At 43.8% G+C, this 21,211-nt stretch overlaps 1 protein-coding gene across 1 annotated transcript in view; it reads left to right on the plus strand.

The window, feature by feature from the left end:
• DDAH1 (dimethylarginine dimethylaminohydrolase 1) overlaps positions 1–21,211 on the plus strand; it is a 57,447-nt gene that overhangs the window by 24,248 nt on the left and 11,988 nt on the right. Inside the window, exons 2-4 of the mRNA XM_071436360.1 lie at positions 16,240–16,339; positions 17,419–17,492; positions 18,075–18,194. Coding sequence (XP_071292461.1) covers positions 16,240–16,339; positions 17,419–17,492; positions 18,075–18,194 — 294 coding nt within the window. The remainder of the gene's footprint in view (positions 1–16,239; positions 16,340–17,418; positions 17,493–18,074; positions 18,195–21,211) is intronic.

Consider the following 21,211-nt stretch of genomic DNA (forward strand, 5'->3'; position numbering starts at 1 on the left):
TTGCAATATGTACTGCAGATGCCTTGTGCTTTCACTCAGGAGTGTGCTTTAATATTCCTATTTGCTAAGTACACCTGCAGAAGTGGTGAGTAAATGGTACTGCATGGTATCTTTAACCACTTTGTCTGTCCTAAATAGCCACAAGCTTTTCCAGGAGACCTTTTAGTACCTGCAAGAAGAAAGGGGATCCATTTGTAGGCAGTGAGCAGAGCACATTGTCTGTTTCTGTGAACCTGCTTCTGCCTGTGCAAGGATATGTAGCAATTAAAAAAACCGAAACTAAATGAAAAAAGTTCTTCAGTCAAGATTTTGAGAGTCCTCCGTTCCTAAAACTACATAATTTACACTGACATTAGCCATGTGCAAGAAGAGTCTTAGGTTCTGTATCTTCTACCCCATCACTGAACAAGAACAAAAAAGTCATGAAGTTGTGGTGTCTGCCAGTCTTTTCTGGTACCCAGACTGGCAATGAGCTCCCAGGTTCAGCACTGCATGTATCACCTCCCAGATCTGTGCTGCCATATTGGAGTTGGGCTGCTTGCTGCCCAAGGGTGGCCCTCTGCTTGGGCTCTAAAGAAGGGAAAGAGTTAAACACAATCCTTGCTTAGTTATCTCAATGATAAATTATCTTCCTTTTAGAAATGAAAGTCCTATTCCTGCATCAGCCATGGCTAATGGTTTGCCTGTACAGTGCTTCTAGATGCTGTATTTTGTCAGAGCTTGTTTACTGAATTTTGCTTCCTTATGTATGTCTTCATAGACATGACTGAAGGCCTTTATAATCCTCTCTGTGATCCTCTGAAACAGATTGAGCTCTGTGAATGCTGTTTGATGAGGATTTTGGGAATGATGCATTCTTTCTGGTGGCTGCTCTCCAAGCTGCTTGTGACTGTTGGACGTTCTCCCTGGCTGGATGTGGCACTGAGAGCAGCTGTGGCAGTGGGGATCCACGTTGGGATGGTGGATCTGTCCCCACAGCACTGCCCTGCCTGTCTGTCCCACGAGGTCCCTTCAGCTGTGGGGCAGTGCTTGGAGCCCACCTGCAGACAGTGATGCTCCGTGGTGGCTTGGCTGACAAACTGAGCAGATGGGCCATCCCTGGCTGTGGCCCGAGGCCCTGGGCCAGCCAGCAGCCTTTGCACTGGCCATATGGCACTGTGGCCTGGTCACTTGTGCCCCCTGGGCTGTCCCTGCCTCTGACCTGGTTTGCTCAGGGTTTAACACTGCCTTGGTGGCTGGACAGTGGTCACTGTGTGCCCTCGGGCTACTTCTGTGAAACTTGAGTGACCTTGCACTGGGGGGCTTCTGTTTGAAACACACCCATCCAGCAGTGATTTTCATTCTCATCAGGTCCTGAGGTGTGTGAAAACATTCTGCTTTTATACCAGCAGCAGTGTCACTTGTATCCAGCTTAACCTGCTACATCACTACTGGTGATGGTCAGCATTTCATCCAAAGCTGTTTTAAACTAGATGAGACTGATTTGTTAGAAGCACATGATGATTGGTAGTAATAATTTTTTCCCTTCTATTCCTTATTACTCCCCTGTCAGTCATTTTTCAGATTTTTCCAGCATCCTCATAAGGATGATGAACACTGCAGAACTCTTACATTAGGTAGGAATCATCCTGAGCTGCTGTTTTAAAACTGCTTCTTAATAGCTGCTGTGTAATGTCTTCCTGTATTATGGAAGGTATGGGATGAGAATTACTCTTTGTAATACTCTCTGAATATTTAACTGGCTTTTTACCCATGCAGAGCAGAAATATTTTCCTTTTTGGCGTGAATTTTGAAAGTTTCACCTTTTGCAGGTGAATAGTAATTTCAGGTAGTAATAAATCAGCATTACTGTTGCTCTTCCTGTTGTTCCTAAGGTAGGGAAATGAAGGAGGGGAAAAGAAGGCTCTCATGCATATTGATTCTGATATCCCGAGGTTTTTGCTAGGTCCTTTTGCTTGTATAAATTCTCGTCATTTCTGATACACTGCACTAAAACTTGCCATAATTGTTTTGGGGTTTATATCTGATTTAATTTAATCTCTGTACCAATTAACTTAGACTTTATCTCTGATCCTTCATCTAATACAGCATTATTTTTCACATGTGAGAGTGGGTTTTCTGGTAATTTAATGACATTTTCTTAAAACTGCTCCTAGGCATCACATATTTGTAGTGTGCAGATTAGGTGCTCAGTGATTTAGCTCAAGTATTTCAGTTTTGTGAAAATAAGGCTTTTTAAAATTATTAAGTCTGTGTATTATTAAGTCTGTGTTATGTAACTGCTTTTGCTGACTAGGAACATTCATTTTGGCTATGGAATCTGTTTGATGTTTGGTGTGTTTTTCACTTCATCACTTGGTCTGAAAGAGTGCAGAGTATCATCAGTATTCTGAACAGTTTATCATGCCTTTGTAATGTATTGCCCTCCAACCATGGGTTAGGTTTTTCAGGAGCAACACCTTTCTGGTCATTGTAACAAGAGGTTTCTGAGGGAGCAGCTGAATGTCTTCCATGAGAGCCAAGGGAGTATTGAGAAGTCTTGATGTGTTCCAGGATGTTGGAGGTTTGCTTCCTACCTTTGCCCTTTTTATCAGCCTGTTACCTGCTGAAGTGGAAGCTGAATGTGAAGCAGCCCGAACAAAATACCATGTTCTTTTTGCTCTGACCTCACAGACTGTATTTTTTTCTTCAGCTTCTCTTCAGTGTTGCATAACTGCAGTTATAACTTTATTTAGCCAGCCAAAACAGGTAGGAAAACAAGATTTCTTCTATTTGCCTTGAGCTCTTATGACTTGCAGGACATGAAAAGCATTCAGCAGTAGGTAGAGACAGTAGGTAGTACTGACATCCACAAAGAATATAGCAGTCATTATTTTCCCAGGTTTCCACCTCAGTGCTTGACCCCCCAGATCTGTAAGAGTGCACAGTGTGGAGTCACTCTGGTCAGCAGAAAACTCTTCTTACTGAAGATGCTAAAAACCTTGCTGTACAGCATATGCTTGTCCCTGATCTCTGACGTGTAACTCAGTGAGTGTGAGGAGTGAATGAGGAACTCCTGAACTATCTTCCTTACTTGGGGCTGCATAAATAGCAAGTTTTAAAGCTATTTTAAAAAGATGTTTTTTCTTCTCCAGGATGCTTGCAGGAGATGCACTGAGTGCTCAATGCCACAGTCAAAGGCAGCTGTCCATGGATCAGGTTAATGTCCCCCATGCTTGCAACATGGTGCAGGCATTGTTTCCCTCCTCCTAGGCTGGGTGACAGGGCAGGAACTCAACTGAGTCCCTTTGCTGGAGGGCTGGGGCTTTCCTGGCTGGGACTGTGGTCCTCAGGGAGGCTCAGCCCCCTTATACAGCAGTGACAACTTCCCCAGTGGGGCAAGGAGTAGTCAAAACCAGAAACAGTTGCCAGGTGCTCCTCGTGGCAGGAGCGCATTCAGTGGTTTCCTTTAACTTTTTCATGAGTGACTGTACTCCAGCACCAAGCTCACATTCTGTTTGCAGCAGGTAGCTTGCAGGCTCTGGCATCCTCTTTGCCTGAGAATGCTCCAGTTACAAGCTGTCAGGATTCTTCCAGGCCTCTGATGGTGTTGATAGCATCTGCTTAGGTAATAGTTTCCATTTGGTAACAAATATATAAATTCCAGTGTTTTTCTTCATTTCTGTATGGAGGTGAAGTTGTGTAGGACTGTGTGGAGAAAGGAAAAGCCATTAGAGTGACTATAAAGTAATACTGGAGTCTGATGTATGGTCAGCTCTTGGCTGCTGTTCCAGCAGATGTGCTCCCTGTTCCCACGGGAGTCTGGAAACTCCCTGGGCTGGTGTTGTGCTGTGTCTGTCAGTCATGGCACTGCTGCTTGCTCTGTGCCATGGGGCTCCTGCTGAGCTCCTGGATGGCAGGGGTCACTCCAGACAGCGCAGCCATGAAGAGGATCATGGCATCAGCTTGTCCCCAGAGCAGGGCTGGCAGCAGGCAGGAGGGCAGAGCTCGGCGGCTGCCCTGTGTCATCCCTTGGGATCATCCCTGCTCAGCAAAGGGCGCCCACTTGGGTGCAGTGAAACCTGGGCGTGTTCTGCCTCAGAGAGAGGAGGCATAATTAGGAAATATAGGTCATCAAAAGCAATTAGCCCAGTGCAGTGTAGCAGGGAAGAGTTCTTACTGTATTTGCTTCCTCCTCAGGGTAGTGCTTATTAAAGAATGCTCTGAGTGAAACCATCTTTTCTAAGATGCACTTTAAAGCCTGCAGAGAGATACTTCCCTCCCAAAATAACTTTACAAAATGAAGTAGGCAGATACTGAAGCTGTGTCCATAGTGCCCCAGGAGTGGGATTGGTGAGTGAGTGAAGGAGAGAGGGCTCAGTTGGCAAACACACACCTTTTTTGAAGGAGCATGATTGAGTTAGGAGTCTCACGTCTAAAGTGTCTTTCTACTACAAGAGCTTTAATTAATTTTCTCCAGTTTTTTTTTCCCTACATCTCTCTGCATTACAAGCTTCTCTTTGTTTAAATCCACTTGTATTTTATGCATGAATACTGGAAGATGTTTCTACAGCAGCAAAGTGCAGACTGAGTTGCAAACATGGCAAGGAAATGTAGTTTGTTAAAATGTTGTTAAAATGTAACACTGTTTCCACCCCCGACTTCTCTGTACTACATAGCTGAGTGCAACATTTAGCTCTATTGAAAGAATGTGCTCTCAGGATCTGTAAAAGTGTGCAGCAGCTTGTTTGGTAGGGAAAGGAGCAAAACAATGAACCACATTGCACCGGTTAGTGCTCTGAAAGTGCTTTCCTTACTGGCATGCAGACATTTGCATTCTGCATTTATTGTGTTAAATGTAAAGGGGCATCTTGAGTGGGGGTAATTCAGCCTCTTCTGCCTGCCTATAGCTCAGCTCCTGTGTTCAGGTTTGGCCCTTCTAATTCCCACCTGCAACCAAATGTTCTCCTGACAAATCTGTGTGGAATTGCAAGCATCATTAATGCAGGTAATCAAAGTGTCCTCTGAGAGTTGAAATGACACTGACTTGAACTTAGAATGAGCACCTAAGCAATTTCTTTTTGAAAAAGCAAAAATGTGTAGTATTCTAATCTAGGTTTTGGGTTGAAACTTGATCAGTACATATCCATTGCTAAGTATTAAAAGGATGTGTGCTGCATCTTAAAAAGAATATTTCAAGTTCTCTACCCATCTGCCTATATTGCAGAAATTGTTTGGGCAAATTGTTTAAATGTCAGTACATTGAAATTCATGTAGACTTAAAGGTATTTAAATGCATGGAGGCCTTGAAGGAATTCCTTTGGCTTGTACTTCATTAGTATTTGTGGCATAGCTCAAGGCTGTGTAGATCAGAGTTTGTGCGTGTGCCCCTTTTTGGCTGGGTGAAACATCCCTGTGTGAAGAGCAGGTGGCTGTGTCCCTTTTCCAAGGATTCAGATGTTTGTCATAAATAAGAAATCCACAGTTTTGCAGGACTGCTGCTGGTGTTTCACTTACATCCAAAGTGATTTTCAGGGCAGACACGTGCCTTTCACAGCCCTTTCAGTGGAAAGGTTTTGGAGCAGCTTTGGGAAGGCTCCCGTGCTCCCTCCTCAGGGCTGAGGCCATGGTTCAGCATCTCGAAGGTTGCTGTCCTCTCTTGGGCAGGAGGACTGAATGTTGTCACGTAGGAGGTTTAATCACCATGAACTCCCTGTTCTGTAACTCTCTGGTCTTGTCATTTTTTGAGCAACAGTGTTGTAGTTCCCCTGAGACATTAGTGGGGGAAGAAGGGGAGGCAGGGTTTGAGCAGGCTGGCTAAAAGCAGGAGCTCACTTTTGTTAGTGCTGTGTTAATGCAATTAACATGTCCATTGCAGTGAAGGTGGTCTATGTACAGTTGTTGATGTTTTAAAATTAATTATTGTCTCTAGTTGTACGGTTTAAAAATGCAAAAGGTGAGGAGGAGGCATGAACTGCAGACCTGTCTCGAGAGGCACAGGAGGGTGAGGGGTGTCCTGGCAAAACAGCCCAAGAGGTGCCATTATCCCTCTCTGCATTTGCAGGGTGCATAGGAAGCTTCTGGGAGACAGAGGCTTTTCCCAGCCCTGTGCTGTAGGCTGGGCTGAACTCGTGATGAGCCTGCAAGGAAATGCAGGGCAATGCATTGATTAAAGTTTCCATCTCTTAAAAGAGACTGCACCAACTGCTTGTGCTCTTCATATTTTACTGCTTGCTGTTTTATCCTTGTTCCCTTCTTATGACTCTAAGCCTCAGATGGGAAGTTGGTGCCAAAGCAGGACTGTCTCTTTCTTTTCCATTGTCACTGTGAGTTCAAGGAACAATAGCCATGTTACTTACTGCATAGTTTTCTTTAAGATTTTATTAAAATTGTCAGTATAGTATTAGACTGGTAAAGGTTATTTTCAGGTTGAAATGTCCCACCTAGCCCTGTGATGGCAAATTTGATCACTAGATGATTCTTTGTTTGCTTTTTTAATATTGAGATATATTATTGACTTTTTTAAACCATTGGTGTGTCTTCAAGGATTTAACTCCATTTCAGGCTACCAGCAAACTTCCATAGACCTGCTGGCATTACACTTGTTTTGCCTGCCAGTGGAAACCATACTAGAACTAGGTGGGAGAAGGAAAATGGTCAGAATTTAAATTTTCTGCCATTATTGTTGTTATATATGTCTAGACACCTCAGGGCACTCTTGCAGCATGTGTTAGCATAGCTAAAATACGACAGACAGGTCAACTTCTCTGAAAGCATGAATGAAACCTATTATTAGAGGGGAAAATGCTGGGTTAATAAAACCTCTGCCCGTGGGGCCCTTGTTATAAAATAACATGGGAGGAGCCGGATGCTCCTTGTGAAAGCCTGCTTAGTGAGTGAATTCAGTGGGAAGAAAAATATTCTTTGTTGCCTCTGAGGATGGCCATTGCTCCTTGAGCTGAATTGGTTCCAGAGGGAGCCAGGACTGGCAGGTGCCCTCTGGAGCAATTGCTTCTCCTCCCTGCCTATCCTTGGTGTGTGGCAGATGGGGTGGCAACCACTGGGTCGTGTCTGGAGCTTCCCACCAGAGAGACTAAAGAGGATCAGATATTTGTGATGATGATTCTTGGCCATTTGTGCAGCTGAAATCTGCAGGTCGGGTCCCACATACCTCAGAGAGACGATGGGAGATGTCAGAGCTGGGTGGTGATGATGCTTCCCTTCTGGGATGGAGCTGGGTGGGAGCTGCTTTTCAGCAGAGTTGGGTTAGTCAATATAAAATTAAAACTTTTAAATACCCTCTGAGAATGACATTGATATGCTTTTTAGTGTTAAAAATTACAAAACTTGTAGCCTTCTTGGTACAAGGACATGTGCACACAGCAGATCAGGACATGTGCACACAGACAATGGCAGACCTGCCAGCAGCTTGACCACTAACTACAAAATCCATTTTAATGCAAAAATGCAAATACTCTTGAAGTTCATTCGAAATTTTTTTTATATCTGATTGATAAAACTAAGGATTAGTGAAGGAAGGATGAAATGAGTTGCTGAGCTGCAAACTCAAATGAAAATTTATAGCAGACCGAGCTTGTCTGAGCACTAGTGAGGCTGGGAGGTGCTCATACCATTTACCACTGTGTTCAAATTGTGGGCACCTTGTTCAAGAAGCTGCAAAGCCCCACATTTCCCTGTTGAGGGTATTTAATTATTTTTCATTTTTCCTTTGAAAAGACTTCCCTACCTTAAAATAAGCAGAGTATCCTTGCCAAAGATCTTTCAGCCTCTTTAGAATAGGGCATTTAGATTAGTGGGGACAAAGTGAGTGTCTTGAATGCTCTGTGTCAAGGCAGGAACAAATGGCACAGAAACAGTAGTACAGTACAGAGTGAAACCTGACAACTTGGTGTTAAAGGAAAGGAATGCTACTGTATGGTTCGATTGTGATCAACTTATCTTCAAGTGGGTTTATTAGCAATTTAATGGAATATTGGTTATTCAAGAGCCATAATAGCCCTGGTTGAAATGTCCCTTCTGCACGGTTTTCCCATACCCTGTGGAATGAGCAGAATGTGACAGTTGAGCTTTCAACAGGCTTCATGAATTTTAAATACTTTTCAGCTGTAAAATGGGGCACATGGCGTTTGGTCAACGATGGACAAGGAGCTGGCAGCCGCTGAGGGTATTATGGGATATTGAGTGTCTGGGAGATAATGAATGCTTGGCTTATCCAGGTGCATTCTTGGCCTGCTGTGCATGTCCAGACAGAATGGAATATATTTCTCTGTCCAACATTTAACAATTGATCATTTTGTAATTGTAAGCAGAAAGTATTTAGAACATTATTTTCTCAGCATGCCTGTGTACGACTTAAATTTCATGTCATCATCTTTATCCGGCAAAATCTTCTCTGTTTTTCTCTAGCAATGCATTCATGCCCCTTAAACTTTTCCACTAACCTGATTTTATGCTTAGTGGATCTCAGAGAGTCTATTCTTCTAGTGACTTTAAATCTCCATCTTTTTAACATCCTTTTTTGTTTCCTAGTGAATTTTTAAAACCTGACTGAAATTATTTTCATTTGCTGTGGGTTGAAATTTCAGCCCAACTTTTTGTAGTGAGCTGTTGCTGGCTCCCAATTTATAGGAAATAGTGTTCTTGATTTTAAAGGCTAAATGGTGAAAGAGAGGAAGGAGAAACCCAGGCATGTTTTACTCCTGTAAAGTTGCTCTTATGTGCCTCAGTTCTGCTTAGATATTAAAACACAACATGTTCAAAGGACAACCAGATTAATTATGTTTTTAACTGAGTGTACCTGGAAGAGGAGGTTGCTGCTTGAATTCCTGAGATCAGTCAGATTGAAGCTCCCCTCTTGCTTGATCAAGAAGCTTTTCTAGGACAAGGAACCTTAGACACCCCTTATTCTGGTTTTCCTGCATGGGCCAGTCCCTCTCTGTGGTGCCCTGGTCCAGCTTTTTCCATGTGTCCCTTTCCCTGTTAATCCCTGGTACGGTACTGTGATCACCCCAGACTCAGGGCACTCTCCTGGGGCAGTGGCCACTCTGCACCAGGTACATCAGCACATCCCTTGAGACTGGTTCAGGAGTAGGGCACTAAGTGGGTTTGGATCCATAATTGGCATGTGTGGGCAGTAACAAATGAGATCATTATCTCTGTGGCCCTTTCTGAACTCCATGGTTCATAAACCCCCAGAACTGTGCCAGAAACTGCACCTGCTTTTGGTGCAAGCTTTGATTAAGCATGAGACTGTCTTAGAGCTGTAATCTAGAGGCATTAGTGTGGGATCTGTGCATCAGGAGAAACTAACAAGTTGTCATCTCCTTGAGAGTACAGGTCAGGAGTCCCTTGGTATTCTTCCTTGTCCCTTCTCTGGCCTTGTTTGATGAAAAATGGTTGAGGCTTGAGGACAGGCTGTGCTGGTTGGTATTTTGGCACAGCCCCTGGGCCAGGAGAGGCTGATTGATGTTGCTGTGTATCCGCCCTGCCACCTGGGTGAGGGCCTGGCCTTGGACCTCCATGTTGGCAGAGTGGCAGGCTACCATCAGCTGAAATGCCAAAAAGCCCTTTTCTGGGTATGTGAGGTTCAGCCCAGTTTAGTGAGGTCATGCTCAGATTAGTCAGAGCTGAGGAGAGCAGATGTGATTTGTGTGGGTGTCTGGGAGCAGCCTACCCACCCATGGCATCCGGGAGCCTGCAGCTGAGCAGTGCTGCTCCACTTTGGGACCAGGCCACTGCTGGTCTTTTCCTTTTCTCCCCTTCTCAAAAGAGGCAGTGGGATGGACACAAAGGCCCTGTGTGGGTGAAAAGGGAGGTTGATTGCCAAAGCAAACCTGTCAGCTGGTGGAAGTGGGAATGGCAGGTACAGAATGTCCTTACCAGGGTGTGCTGGTGGCTGTTTTTAGGACACAGCTAAACTTTTTGTCTTGCTCTTAACACACTCTTACTGCCTGACCTTCATTGAATACCAGTTCTGGAGCATCTTGTTCTTATGTGTTTTTCCTGATAAGCTTTCGAGAGCCAAGGCCCTTTCTGGTATCAACACTGGGAAAATGAGTTGGAAACTCCACCACAACCAACATCCCACAAATTTCTGAGATCAGTATGCACAAGGGTGTGCACCTGACCTATTTAAAGTGAGAAAACAACCAGGAGTGGGTTTTTCTTCTCAAAAACCCTCAAAACTATTGCAGCACTGCTTTATTTTCTTTGAAGCCTGTGCAGGTCCAGAAGGGCACTGCTTATCATCAGAAGGAGACAGACTTCCCTCATGTCCAAATGGAGCAGATTCAGGCAGGCAAGAGCGTGGATTGTGACCAACATTGGTATCTGGTTTTGTAAAACTGAAGTCTACCCTGTCCTGGCCCCAGATCTGTCCATCTCTGTTTATAGCCTTTACTCAGAACCTTGCTGAAAAATGTGTTATATATGGACAGTGGCACTTTGTGAACTCTGATCTAATGGCTCCAGAAATAATCACCTTTGAGATTATTATAGTCTAACTTTTGCATATGTTAGGTCTGACATTTGCTTTGCACAGCTATGAATGCCTGTTTAAAACACAATGAAGTAAAGTCTGAAATGCAGTATTTGTGATTTAACAAGCTGGAGAAAGGGGTGGTGGATGTAAACTTTCAGGAGACAGTGCAGTAGTGTGTCTTGGACTGAGAGCCCTTTTTGTTAGAGCTGTGGTTGGTCTCTGGAGAGCTGAGCTGTGAGCACAGGAAGCTGAGCTCTGCTAGCTTAGAAACCTCATTTCACCTCTGGATCATTGGATGGTCTTCTGCCCTCTGAATCCCTCTGCATCCTTTTCTTTAAGCCAGGGCTGGAGGCACCTTCCCCCTTTCACCAAGAGCTTGGAGACAAAGGCAGATCAGTCCCTGCAGTCATTAGAAGATGCCTGATTTGAAACCATCTGCAGCCTCTGCCAAGCCCCAGCTGTGCCCCTGCCCATGGGACATTTTGGGAGCCTGAGTGGCGCCTCACCCATGGCCCCACCACCCAGGGGAAAATCTGCCCTGCTCTTGGCAGGTGTGAGATGATGGCTTGCAAAATCATTTCCCTGTTTCCACTGTCTTTTGAAAAGATAATTTCCTTCTTCTGTCAATAACATAAATCCCATAATATGGTTAGTGCACAGGAGACCAGTAAATAATTTAGGAAGCAGCCTATGTTTAGAGTGCATCAAGTACTAATATAGAGAAGGAAAAAATCCCTACACATCAGTTACAGTAATTGGTGGAAGGCACCAGTCCGAAGGGTAATGAGCTCCATTTTTAAAGCACGAGGAAATTAGATTTTTATAAATGTCAAACGCAGTTATTGTCCTCCTTCCTTGAAACAGAGCTGAGCTGGCTGGAGCCCATTGTCTCTCAATCAGCTTTGATATGGATTAGACACATCCCATCTCACACCAGGAATGTGCTTATTAGAAAAATATCTCTGCACAAAGCATACAAGCTTTAACGCTCAGCCCATGTACTAATGGATACACGTACAATGAAACCCAATATCACGTTACAAACCTTAAGCTGACCTGAGATAATAAAATACAGAAATCTGAAGGGTTGCAGATGAGTGCTCTCTTTGTGTGCAACATTTCTGACTACCTGGGATTTTAGTTTTCAAATAAAGGAGATAAAGTGAGGGAAGGTGACTTTTCCTCTTGGCTGCTTCTAAAAGAACGAGCAATGTAAGTCTTCTTCATAGTGACAATGCTTGTAATCAGGTAGTGTCCAAATATTTTGTGTATTTTGCTGGTGTCTCCTGGGTAACTGTGGTTCCACAGAGGACTTTTCTATTCACTGTTTTTTAGTTCTTTCCCAGAAAAAAGCAAGAGGTGGTTATTTGTTTATACATCAAAGCTAGCTCTGTGAATTAGTCTTTCATTCATAATGAATGAAAATGTCACCAATATGTTTTAAGACACCACACTTCAGAAAATGGCTATCAGTTATTTGGACAGGATAAACTGTGAGCAGAATAGAGGGCCTTGTAAAATCAACCCCCTTTCCTACATCCCTTTTTAAAACATCTTCCCTGAGGATATCAATCATCTGTCCATCCTTAGCTTGAGATTGTATCTCATTCCCGTCTGTAAAAGCTCTGTTAGAAAGTAGCACAGTCCTTCATGATGTGGGAAGGTTTAAGGATGGAGCCAAGCTTTAGAGTCCCTTTTGCAGTGATGAGATAAAGACTCAAGCTGCTTGTGTCGACTTTACCCCATGCTAACCCAAGTCTGAATGCTGCATGTGCTGTTTCCAAGGTGGGACTGTGTCAAAGACATTCCATGGACTTGCTGTGTTGGAGACCCAGCTCAGGACTGCTGCAGGATGGCTTTAGAGATGCTCTGGTGGGGATCATGTGAGTCTGTGCTGTCCCCTCTACAGGAAATTCAGCAGATGGGCTATTCAGTCCTGGCTTGTTTTTCTGGAATCCTTTATTTACAAGTGTGCTTCTTATGGGGTTTTCTTTTCAGTTGTCTTTTTAATAATGCCAAGTTTTCTTTTCAGTCTTCTTCATCTCTAGTGCTTTTTTCATCTCTGCTTCAACTGATTGAAGTTTCTGGTGTTCGTCTGTAGGAAAAAAAAAGAATAACTTGAGACTTCTGTTTTACACAAGCAAGGGATATTGAAAGGTATTCTTAACATGCATGTGTCAGCAGACATGTGAACAGCACTTCCCAATTAAAGTGTTTAAATTCTTAAATTTCAATTCTTAAAACTCTTAAGAATTTCTGCTGGTTGCTTGAAGTCCTTACAAAACAGTGTTCTGTAGCTTGAATCCATGAACACCCATAATGGAAAAGTGATCCAGCTATTTATATGGCAGTCATTTTATTTGTTTAAATTTGGTTTTATAAGCTAAAATGAACCCAGCTGTTGGAGGAAAACAATGTGAGGATGCTACAAATATCTTTAAAGCCTTGGACACCATGAAGCAAATTAAACTAGTTTTCTGTGACTTTGGACAACTTTTAATTCTGATAACTTTCCTTAATGTCTGTGCAACAGCTGCATCAACCCCTGTAAATTAAATAAAGAGACAATTCAAGACATCTCTGATGTAGCCTGCTAGTTAAATGGTAATCAGCAACTGGTGATTAAAACATCCATATGACTCAAATCACAAATCCAAAGTCAGCATTTACATTCCACCAGCCTCATGAGCTAGGCACTTTAGTTAACTGTGCAAGGGTTATTAGTTGGCCTTCTGGGCCAGGGATGTGGAGTGCTGCTGCCTCCCTGCCTGCCCTCCCTGGGGAGCTCTGTGCTGCCCCTGCTCCTGCAGGGCTGTCTCTGCTCAGCACCCAGCATGGTTTGCCATGCTCAGGGAGCAGCAGCTTTCCCACTGCTGAAGGGAGCTCACACCCACACTGTGACTGCTGTGTGTGTCCCTCATCACAGCGACTGCTGCCCATCCCTGGGCACAGCTCATCACAATTGTTGCACATTCCTGGTCCCATTAGGACTTCAGGAAGCCTCGAGGCTTGAGCCTTCCTTGAGCCTTCCCTACATGAGGCACCTTCACACAATGTCTGCAGGCTGCCCAGGTTTTGCACCTCTTTGCTCTCTCAGATGTTGTCCTGTGGTCCAGAGACAACATCTTTTGTGTCTCCCCATGGGATGGTGGTCCTCTGGCACAGGAACATCCACAGCTCTGCTGATGCCTCTGCTTCTGGAGACATGGTCAGGGAGGAGGGCAGGAGTGCTGTGGGGAGTGGCTGCACATCAGGGCAGCCCCTGGCTTGATTTCCTCTGCCAGCCCAGACAGCTTCTGCTGGGAGCACCTGCTTGGCAGCACATCTGCTGAAAGGGCTTTCTCTTCCTGGTGTTTTGGCTTTGGAAGCTGCTGCAGGTTGTAGATTAATTGGAGATAGGTGACCATGCAACAGGCTGGGTGAAGCTGTTTTTTCTTGTCATTTGGCCTTCTGCCTTAAATACTCCCATCTGATGGTTTTATTTATTTATTCTAACTGCCTGTGACTGGTGTCCCAATGGGGAGTTTGCCTGTCTGCCTCATGTCAGCACAAAAGAGTGAATCTGTATTCTTGGAATGGAACCCTGCTTTTATCATGCTGCATCTCCATTACTCCATATTAAACAATTGTTTTCTTCTTTGGGTTCTATTGACTCTTATACATGGAGCACCTGCACAGTAAAACCCACTGGGCTTCACAGACAAAAGAAATCATTCTGCTCTCAGCACAGGGATGTTATGAAATGTTGCCATGTTTGTACAACAGCAGTTTTCCAATATTACCTCAGCTGTTCCCCATTTATTTGTAAAACACCACGTGGGTCCAATCCACATTATAAACTTAATTTTAAAGAATGCTGGAGGTTAAACAACAAGACTAAGAAAGATGAAGCCTTTCTGCTAAGCCTGAAGTCATTTTAACATCAGTTGAAAGACAGAGGAGCAAAAAAGAAGTGTTAATTGTAAATGGCATGCTGTAAATGGCTCATTCCTGGCTGCCTGCCAAGGCCTTAGATGGTTCTCTGTGAATCCCTTGCTATCAGAAACCCCCTGGATACAGTTCTGAGTTGCACTGTAACTCATCAGAGTTCTGCAGGTGGCACAAAGATCTGCCTCTGTCCTTCACAAGTTTTAACTGAGGCACCTACTTTAACAGTGTGCTTAACAGTCCAGGGTTTTTTCTCTCCAGTGGCTGGAGAGTGAGAAGATGCTACAGAAGAAGAGAAACCTCCAGAGAGCAGATGAGGCTTGGATAAAGTGCTGCCTCCAGTGTATCCCACACAGACCCACATCACCTGTCCTGACAGCCCATGGGGACCTGCCCTTGCCTTTTGAGCCTGGCTCAGTGTTAATGGGATCACTCACAAATGCCACATTGCCAGGTCATGGAAAATGAGCAGGAAAAGGTAGCTTAGGTGGATCATGTCTGGCTCTTTCCTTATTCCCTAAAGCCAGCACTGCTCTTAGGAAGGTGTGTCAGCCCAGCTGTGTGCTGCTCTTGTGCTGAGGCTGCCACAGTGAGAGTGAAGGACCTGTCACCATCATATGCCCTTCCTGCTGTGCAGGTGTAGTTTGGCAGAGCCCAGGAGCAGGGCTGCTAGGACTGCCTCTGTTGTTGTACAGGGCTGCAAGACTAGAATGGTGTCACTTGTTTTAGCTCCATGTGGTTTTTTCTAGAAATGCTTAATTTAGCACTTTAAATAGATGAGTGACCTGTGGGACATGCAGAATAGGAGTTCACTGTGTTTGCCATGTTTATTAATGCTTTCTGGGCACCTCTAGTTAACTATGGTGAGGAAGTTTCACTGAACATGCAGATACCCCTGTGTGGGATCAAGTTCACAGGTTTCTGTGGATGAGCTCTTATTTTTATTGACATTCTGCAAGTTACAGGTTTATGCCTTTGGTGAGTGGTTGGTTGTGTGTAGGTTCTTCCTTTGCCTTACAAGGCACCCCAGTGATGCTGTTTGAACATAGCCCCTGTTCTGGATGGCAAGTGATACGAGCCTCTATAGAAACAGATTGTGCTTTAGGCATCCTCTGCAGCCCTCAGTGGGAAAGAAGGAACCTACTGAAGCTGCATTCCCTGCTCCTGATAAAAACTTCTCTCAACAGGAAACAGGCTCTGACTTCCAGCCATGTGTGTGACTCTCCACAGCAAGCAGTAAGCCCCACATTGTATAGGCATGAAATGTCTTGTAATTCTGAAACAGGATAGCTCAAACATGCAAGGAGAACTAGTGCCTAGTAAAATTGCAAAGCCATAAGGAATTTGAACATTTACTGACTAGGGAATTTTTTTTTCCTTTGGGCTGAAGAGGAACTTGGGGTAGAGCTGCCACCTCCATGGCTGGCAGGGCCATCTCTTGTGTCTGAGCAGAGTGGAAGGAATGAACCTCACTCCTCTGCTGCTGCTTTTTCTGGCCCAAATCTGAGGGACAGGGTTTGCAAGAGGATATTACTGTGCAGAGGGACTGGACTTAACATGTGCTTTGGAGCCCTTGTCTGTGCCTCCTGAATGCTGCATGGCTCCTCTGCAAAGACAAGAGCCTGATCTCTGTCCCTTGCCAACCCATCCCCCAGACCACAGAGGCCTCAGGTGGGGAACTGTGATGGGCAGGGCCACAAAGGACCCTGCCATCCATCCTGCTAAAGGTGCCTTAAAAGGCTTTAATTCTTATTAATTATATGTATTTCTGGCAGATTTTAAAAAAATTTTTCGGCAGTACCATATGTCCTTAATAACTTTCTTTTAAACAGGTTGAAGCCATGAAGAGAGCACTGGAAAGTCTCAACCTTAATATAGTTGAGATGGTGGATGAAAATGCAACCTTGGATGGTGGAGATGTCTTATTTACAGGTATAATAATCACAGGTAGTGAATTTGCTGTTTACATGTTCTGACTGCCTTAAAGACTGCACATTGTCTGATAGCAGCACAATAAAATGTCATTGCTGTGGTTTGCTGAATCTGTTGTTTGCTAAATGTCAGGAAGGTTGCTGAGAGATGAGTTCTCAGTGCAGCCCTCGATGTCCTGCCTAATACCTGAATAAATGGAGTAGCAGTACACACACTACAAAGAACAACTCTGTGCATACAGATTTTATTTTAGCTTGTAAAGTGCCAATAAGAAAAATGCTTTCAGTAGTCAGCTGTCAGGGGTTGTTTCATATTTCTTATTACAAGCAGATAACGTTCACCAGACTCATTTTCAGGACTTGCAAAAGCTTGATGCAGACAGTTGTCACTAGTTCAATGAATTAAATGCAAAAAAAGAAATTTTTACTTAATCAAGGATGTGGTGGAGTTGCCTGTCAGATGTCATGAGCCTTACATGCATGGTTGACTTCCAAGATGAAGATACTGCCTGTGTTTTTTATGTCATTAAACCCATTAGGCATTTTCTCCCATTGGCTGCACACAGGGTTGCTCCCTGCCCGTGCTGAATGAGCCTGTTGGTTTTGATCAGCATCACAGGAGGCTGGCTGCCTGCCTTAGAGCACCACAGGGAAAGAAGGGTCTGCTACAGAGGCAGACCAGGAAGGGAGGCCTTCCTCAGGCAGTGCAGATCCAGCACTGATTTTCTCTGGTGCTGGAGGATGCTGATGACTGCAGATCTGCCTTGAGACCAGAGGAAATCTCAAAGGGAGAGGGAAATGGTTAATCAGTGGTGTACTAATCCAGCCCAGCTGTTGTCTTTCCTGACCCAATGACCACTGGAGAGATTTAGAAGAGGAAGCTATTTATGCTTCTGGTTAAATATCTCTTCTGGCAAAGGATTAATTGCTTTAGATTATCAGCTCACAATTGCAGGTTGCATTCTTTTAAGCTGAATTTTCAGTTTAAATACTCAGCTTGAGAAAAGAAACATATAACCTGAAAATTCTTGAAAGATTGCTTGAAAATGTCTCTAAAGCTAGTCTGCTTTTTCATTCCAGGCAGAGAATTTTTCGTAGGTCTCTCCAGGCGGACAAATCAACGTGGTGCAGAAATTCTGGCTGACACATTTAAGGTTTGTAGATTCCTGCATGCCACAGGAAATAGAAGCTGTCATTCACTGAACTAATTGAACAATTGTACTGGCTAAGATGTTTGTCATACTCATGTACTTTATTTAAGACCTAATTAAAAAAAACCCAAAGGTACAAGTTGCTGAAAGGTTTGAGCATCCTGTAAAGTGGTAGATGCTGAAGTTGGATCTGAAATGTGAGATTACTGCATAACAATCAGTTGGATAGTGGGAGGCTGTTATTTTTTGAGAGCACGTAAACACTCACGTTCTTCATGTTCTCATGTATCAGCCCTGTGTTCTTATTGCTGGTTCCTGGAGAGGTTTTATGTACCTACTCTTTAATTAAGCATTTTAATGTATTTCTTTGTGGTTGCAACAATAGTAGTATTTGAACCATGTTCTGGATTTTATGCCAGACAAGACAAGCTGGTCCAGAGGACAATGTCATACTTAAACAGTTGACACTGTGCCCCGGGGTTGATAATTTGCAGAGAGTAAAATTAATTATGGAATGCCTCCATATAATTATGGAACTAGGACACTTAAAAAATATTTATAGCACCCTTCTTTACTCCCCTACAGGATTATGCTGTCTCCACAGTCCCGGTTCATGATTCTTTGCATCTGAAGAGCTTTTGCAGCATGGCTGGACCAAACCTGATTGCTATCGGATCAAGTGAAGCTGCACAGAAAGCCCTCAAGGTAAAGCACATAAGAAAATATTCTAAACAGCATATCTCTTTCTGCTCTTTTTAAAATATCTGCTTAAGGATGCTGGAATTTTAAAATACATATAGATCAGTGAAAGAGGAAACAATGACTTTGTGTTTGAGTCTCCTGTATGTGCAAACCAAAAAGAATGTCTATATCAGGCAAGAGAATGGTGATGTTGATTTAACTTCATTTATCTTAAGGAAATAAACAGAATATGCAGGTTATTATTTACAGCTTTTTAGACTAAAAATCTGATAATTTGGTGTTAAAAGGGGGGAAGGAGATATAGTCAGACCAGTGGAGATATTTACTTCAGATGTTGCCATGAGGAAACTTGTCTTCTAGAATTCACAGAGGGGAAGTAAAGGTTCCATCCTGAAAGAAGGAGGAAGAGGCCCTACACTTGTATAGAGTGTTTATAAACATGAGCAAAATTCAACTACAATACTGGTTACTCAGTGCTGCAGTTTGAATTTGAGCCAGGGCTAATCTGAGAACTCATCAGTTTGATTAAACCCTTCTGCACTGCTCGGCTAATCATGTTAGCTATTGTAACCAAAAGCCTTTTTTGTCCAACCTGATCAAATATTGCTGGTAAATAACCATCAAGTAAACACCAGCATTAATCAAGGTAAAGTAATAAGCAGATATATTTTTAAAAGGACATGATAATTAACAAGATAATCTAGCAGTCTCTGATTGTTGGTGGATATATTTTTAAAAATAAATCAACTGTCAGCTTTCAGTATGTTTCTCTGCACTGGACATTTAGCAGCACATTTGCATGTGTCTGAGAACAATGTTTGCTCACACCCTGCCAGCTGAGGTTAGGGAGTCTGGGCTGGAGCAGGGTTTTGTCCCATGGCATGTGCTCTTCTCATGCTCCCAGAGAGCTGACAGGTTATATCAGGCAGCCATGTTACAGCAACATATGGAGTTACCCAGAACATGTTCCAGTGAGTTGGATCTGGCTGTTTGTCCAGGAGTCTAAATCTCCTATGAGAAACTATTGGCAAACAAATGGGTAAATTTTCTGTCTTGGAAATGATGGCATTTGCAGTGCTGCTGATCACCAGCTTCCCCTAACATTTGAATTCTTGCTTTCTGACAATGTATTTGTACTTGTTTACTTGCCACCAAAGCAAAAAAAAATTGCAATCAGCTTCTTGCAGTCTTGTGGAAATGCAAGTGCAAGAGGATCTTGGAGGAACTGACACTTGAATTAAAAGCTGCTCCCTGGATTTCAGCAGATGAGCTGAGCTGTAGCAGTGCTGTCAGCTGTTCTCCTGTTACCCAGCAGAGTCTGTGGCAGTACAGTCCTGCTGAGTCTGTTGCCTGGCACAGCCCAGCATGCCACTCCTTTATTGTAATAGCTTGTTATTTTAAACTCCTCCTTCATGTTGCCATTTTTTGTGACTGGAAATGTAATCATACAAGCAAGATGACTGAGCTGTCTTTAACCATCTCTGGTAACTGAGTTGTTTTCACATGTCATGTTAGGCAACTGCTTCTAGTGAACTGCTACATCGTGCTACTCTAACATTTTACATTTAAAACAGGATTTATCTGCTTACATTCTTGTTTGAAATAGAGATTTTTCGTGATTGTTCTTACTGCTGCAACTTATGTATCCTTACAGTACTTTAAAAATAGAAAAAGAAATTGCATCTGGTGCTCACATATGGCCAAGTGCAATTGATCTTGAGTTCAGTGCAGTATGTGTAATGTAAAGCTCTGCAAGTGAGCTGGGAAATGAATCCACAGAGTTTAGGATAATAGACCACATGCTAGAAGCAGATAATAAATCAGAAATGACATTTTAACCATTAAATCCTCTTCAGGTTTTGGCAAGTGTAGAGTATTTATTTGGACTGCAGCTGAAAAGTGGCACTTGAGGAAACTTGGTGAAAGAAAGAGACAGATGAAGTGCAGAAAGTACCAGAGCCTCTGGTGACTATCACATCTGAAACTTTTAACTTCCCTCTGCTGTTTTCAGCATGCATTTAATTCCTTCTTGTAGTTAAACCTGTTTATAATTCCATACACGTCATTCCACATTTGAACATCAGCCATGGCTGTTGAGAGGAGGAAGCCTGGGATTATTTTTCAGGTCCCTCAGTGAAGCCAGGATTTCCTGTAAACATGTCACCTTTGGGCCCTCATCAGGCACTGCCAGAGTTGCTGCCTTTACTGTGGACATGAATGAGGACAGATTTGGGCTGTGACAGTGCCAGTCCCGGTGCAGGGCGTTGATGTGGCAGTGCTGCAGATGAGCACCCTGCACCACTTTTTCCCCAACAGGGGACACAGCCCTGGGGTCTTGTTGGGACAGCAGAATAGCAGGAACTGGCTCAGGACATAATCCAGTTCAGGTTCCAGCAGCAAATGCAAAAGCTAGGCAAGGTGACAGTGGGAGCTGTGACACAGCATCTGTTGCACACTCCTTTCTGTATTCTCCTGCACTATACCAAATCCAGAAGAGGCACATTTGTGGCTGTTTGTATTGGTTGATACAGAGCACAATTTCCCTCCACTTTGTGATGAGTGAAGATTGGACAGCAGCAGATGATTGTGGACACCGTCCTTGATCAGACCATCTCTGTCACCTTTTGGATAACTCATTAGTAATCCCAAAGCATCTGAGGGTCACACATGTTGTTCCTGGCTTTGACAAGCTCAACTATTCCCTTGCAAGCAGTGTGGATCGTATCTGTAGCAAGTTCCTACTAAAAAGGTTGTCATCTCACTGTTGAGAAATGAGTCTGTCCCTTGGGTAGGCTCTGATAGCAGGCATTGACCAAAGGAGCAGCCCTGGGGTGTCCCCACAGGACTGGCAGGGAAAGCCTTGGTGTGCATGCACTGCTCTGGGGTAATGCAGGGTGAGGGGGGATCGCTGATGGATCTTGGCAGGGAGGGCACTCATCCCTGCATATGGCCTGGGCTCAGTCCTGCAGTCAGCTGAGTCTGGCATATTTCCTCTGAGATCTGGAATACTGGAGTGGCAT

This window comes from Agelaius tricolor, unplaced genomic scaffold (assembly GCF_023055355.1).
Source record: "Agelaius tricolor isolate 1412-34295 unplaced genomic scaffold, bAgeTri1.0.p SCAF_11, whole genome shotgun sequence".
Taxonomy (NCBI): Eukaryota; Metazoa; Chordata; class Aves; order Passeriformes; family Icteridae; genus Agelaius; species Agelaius tricolor.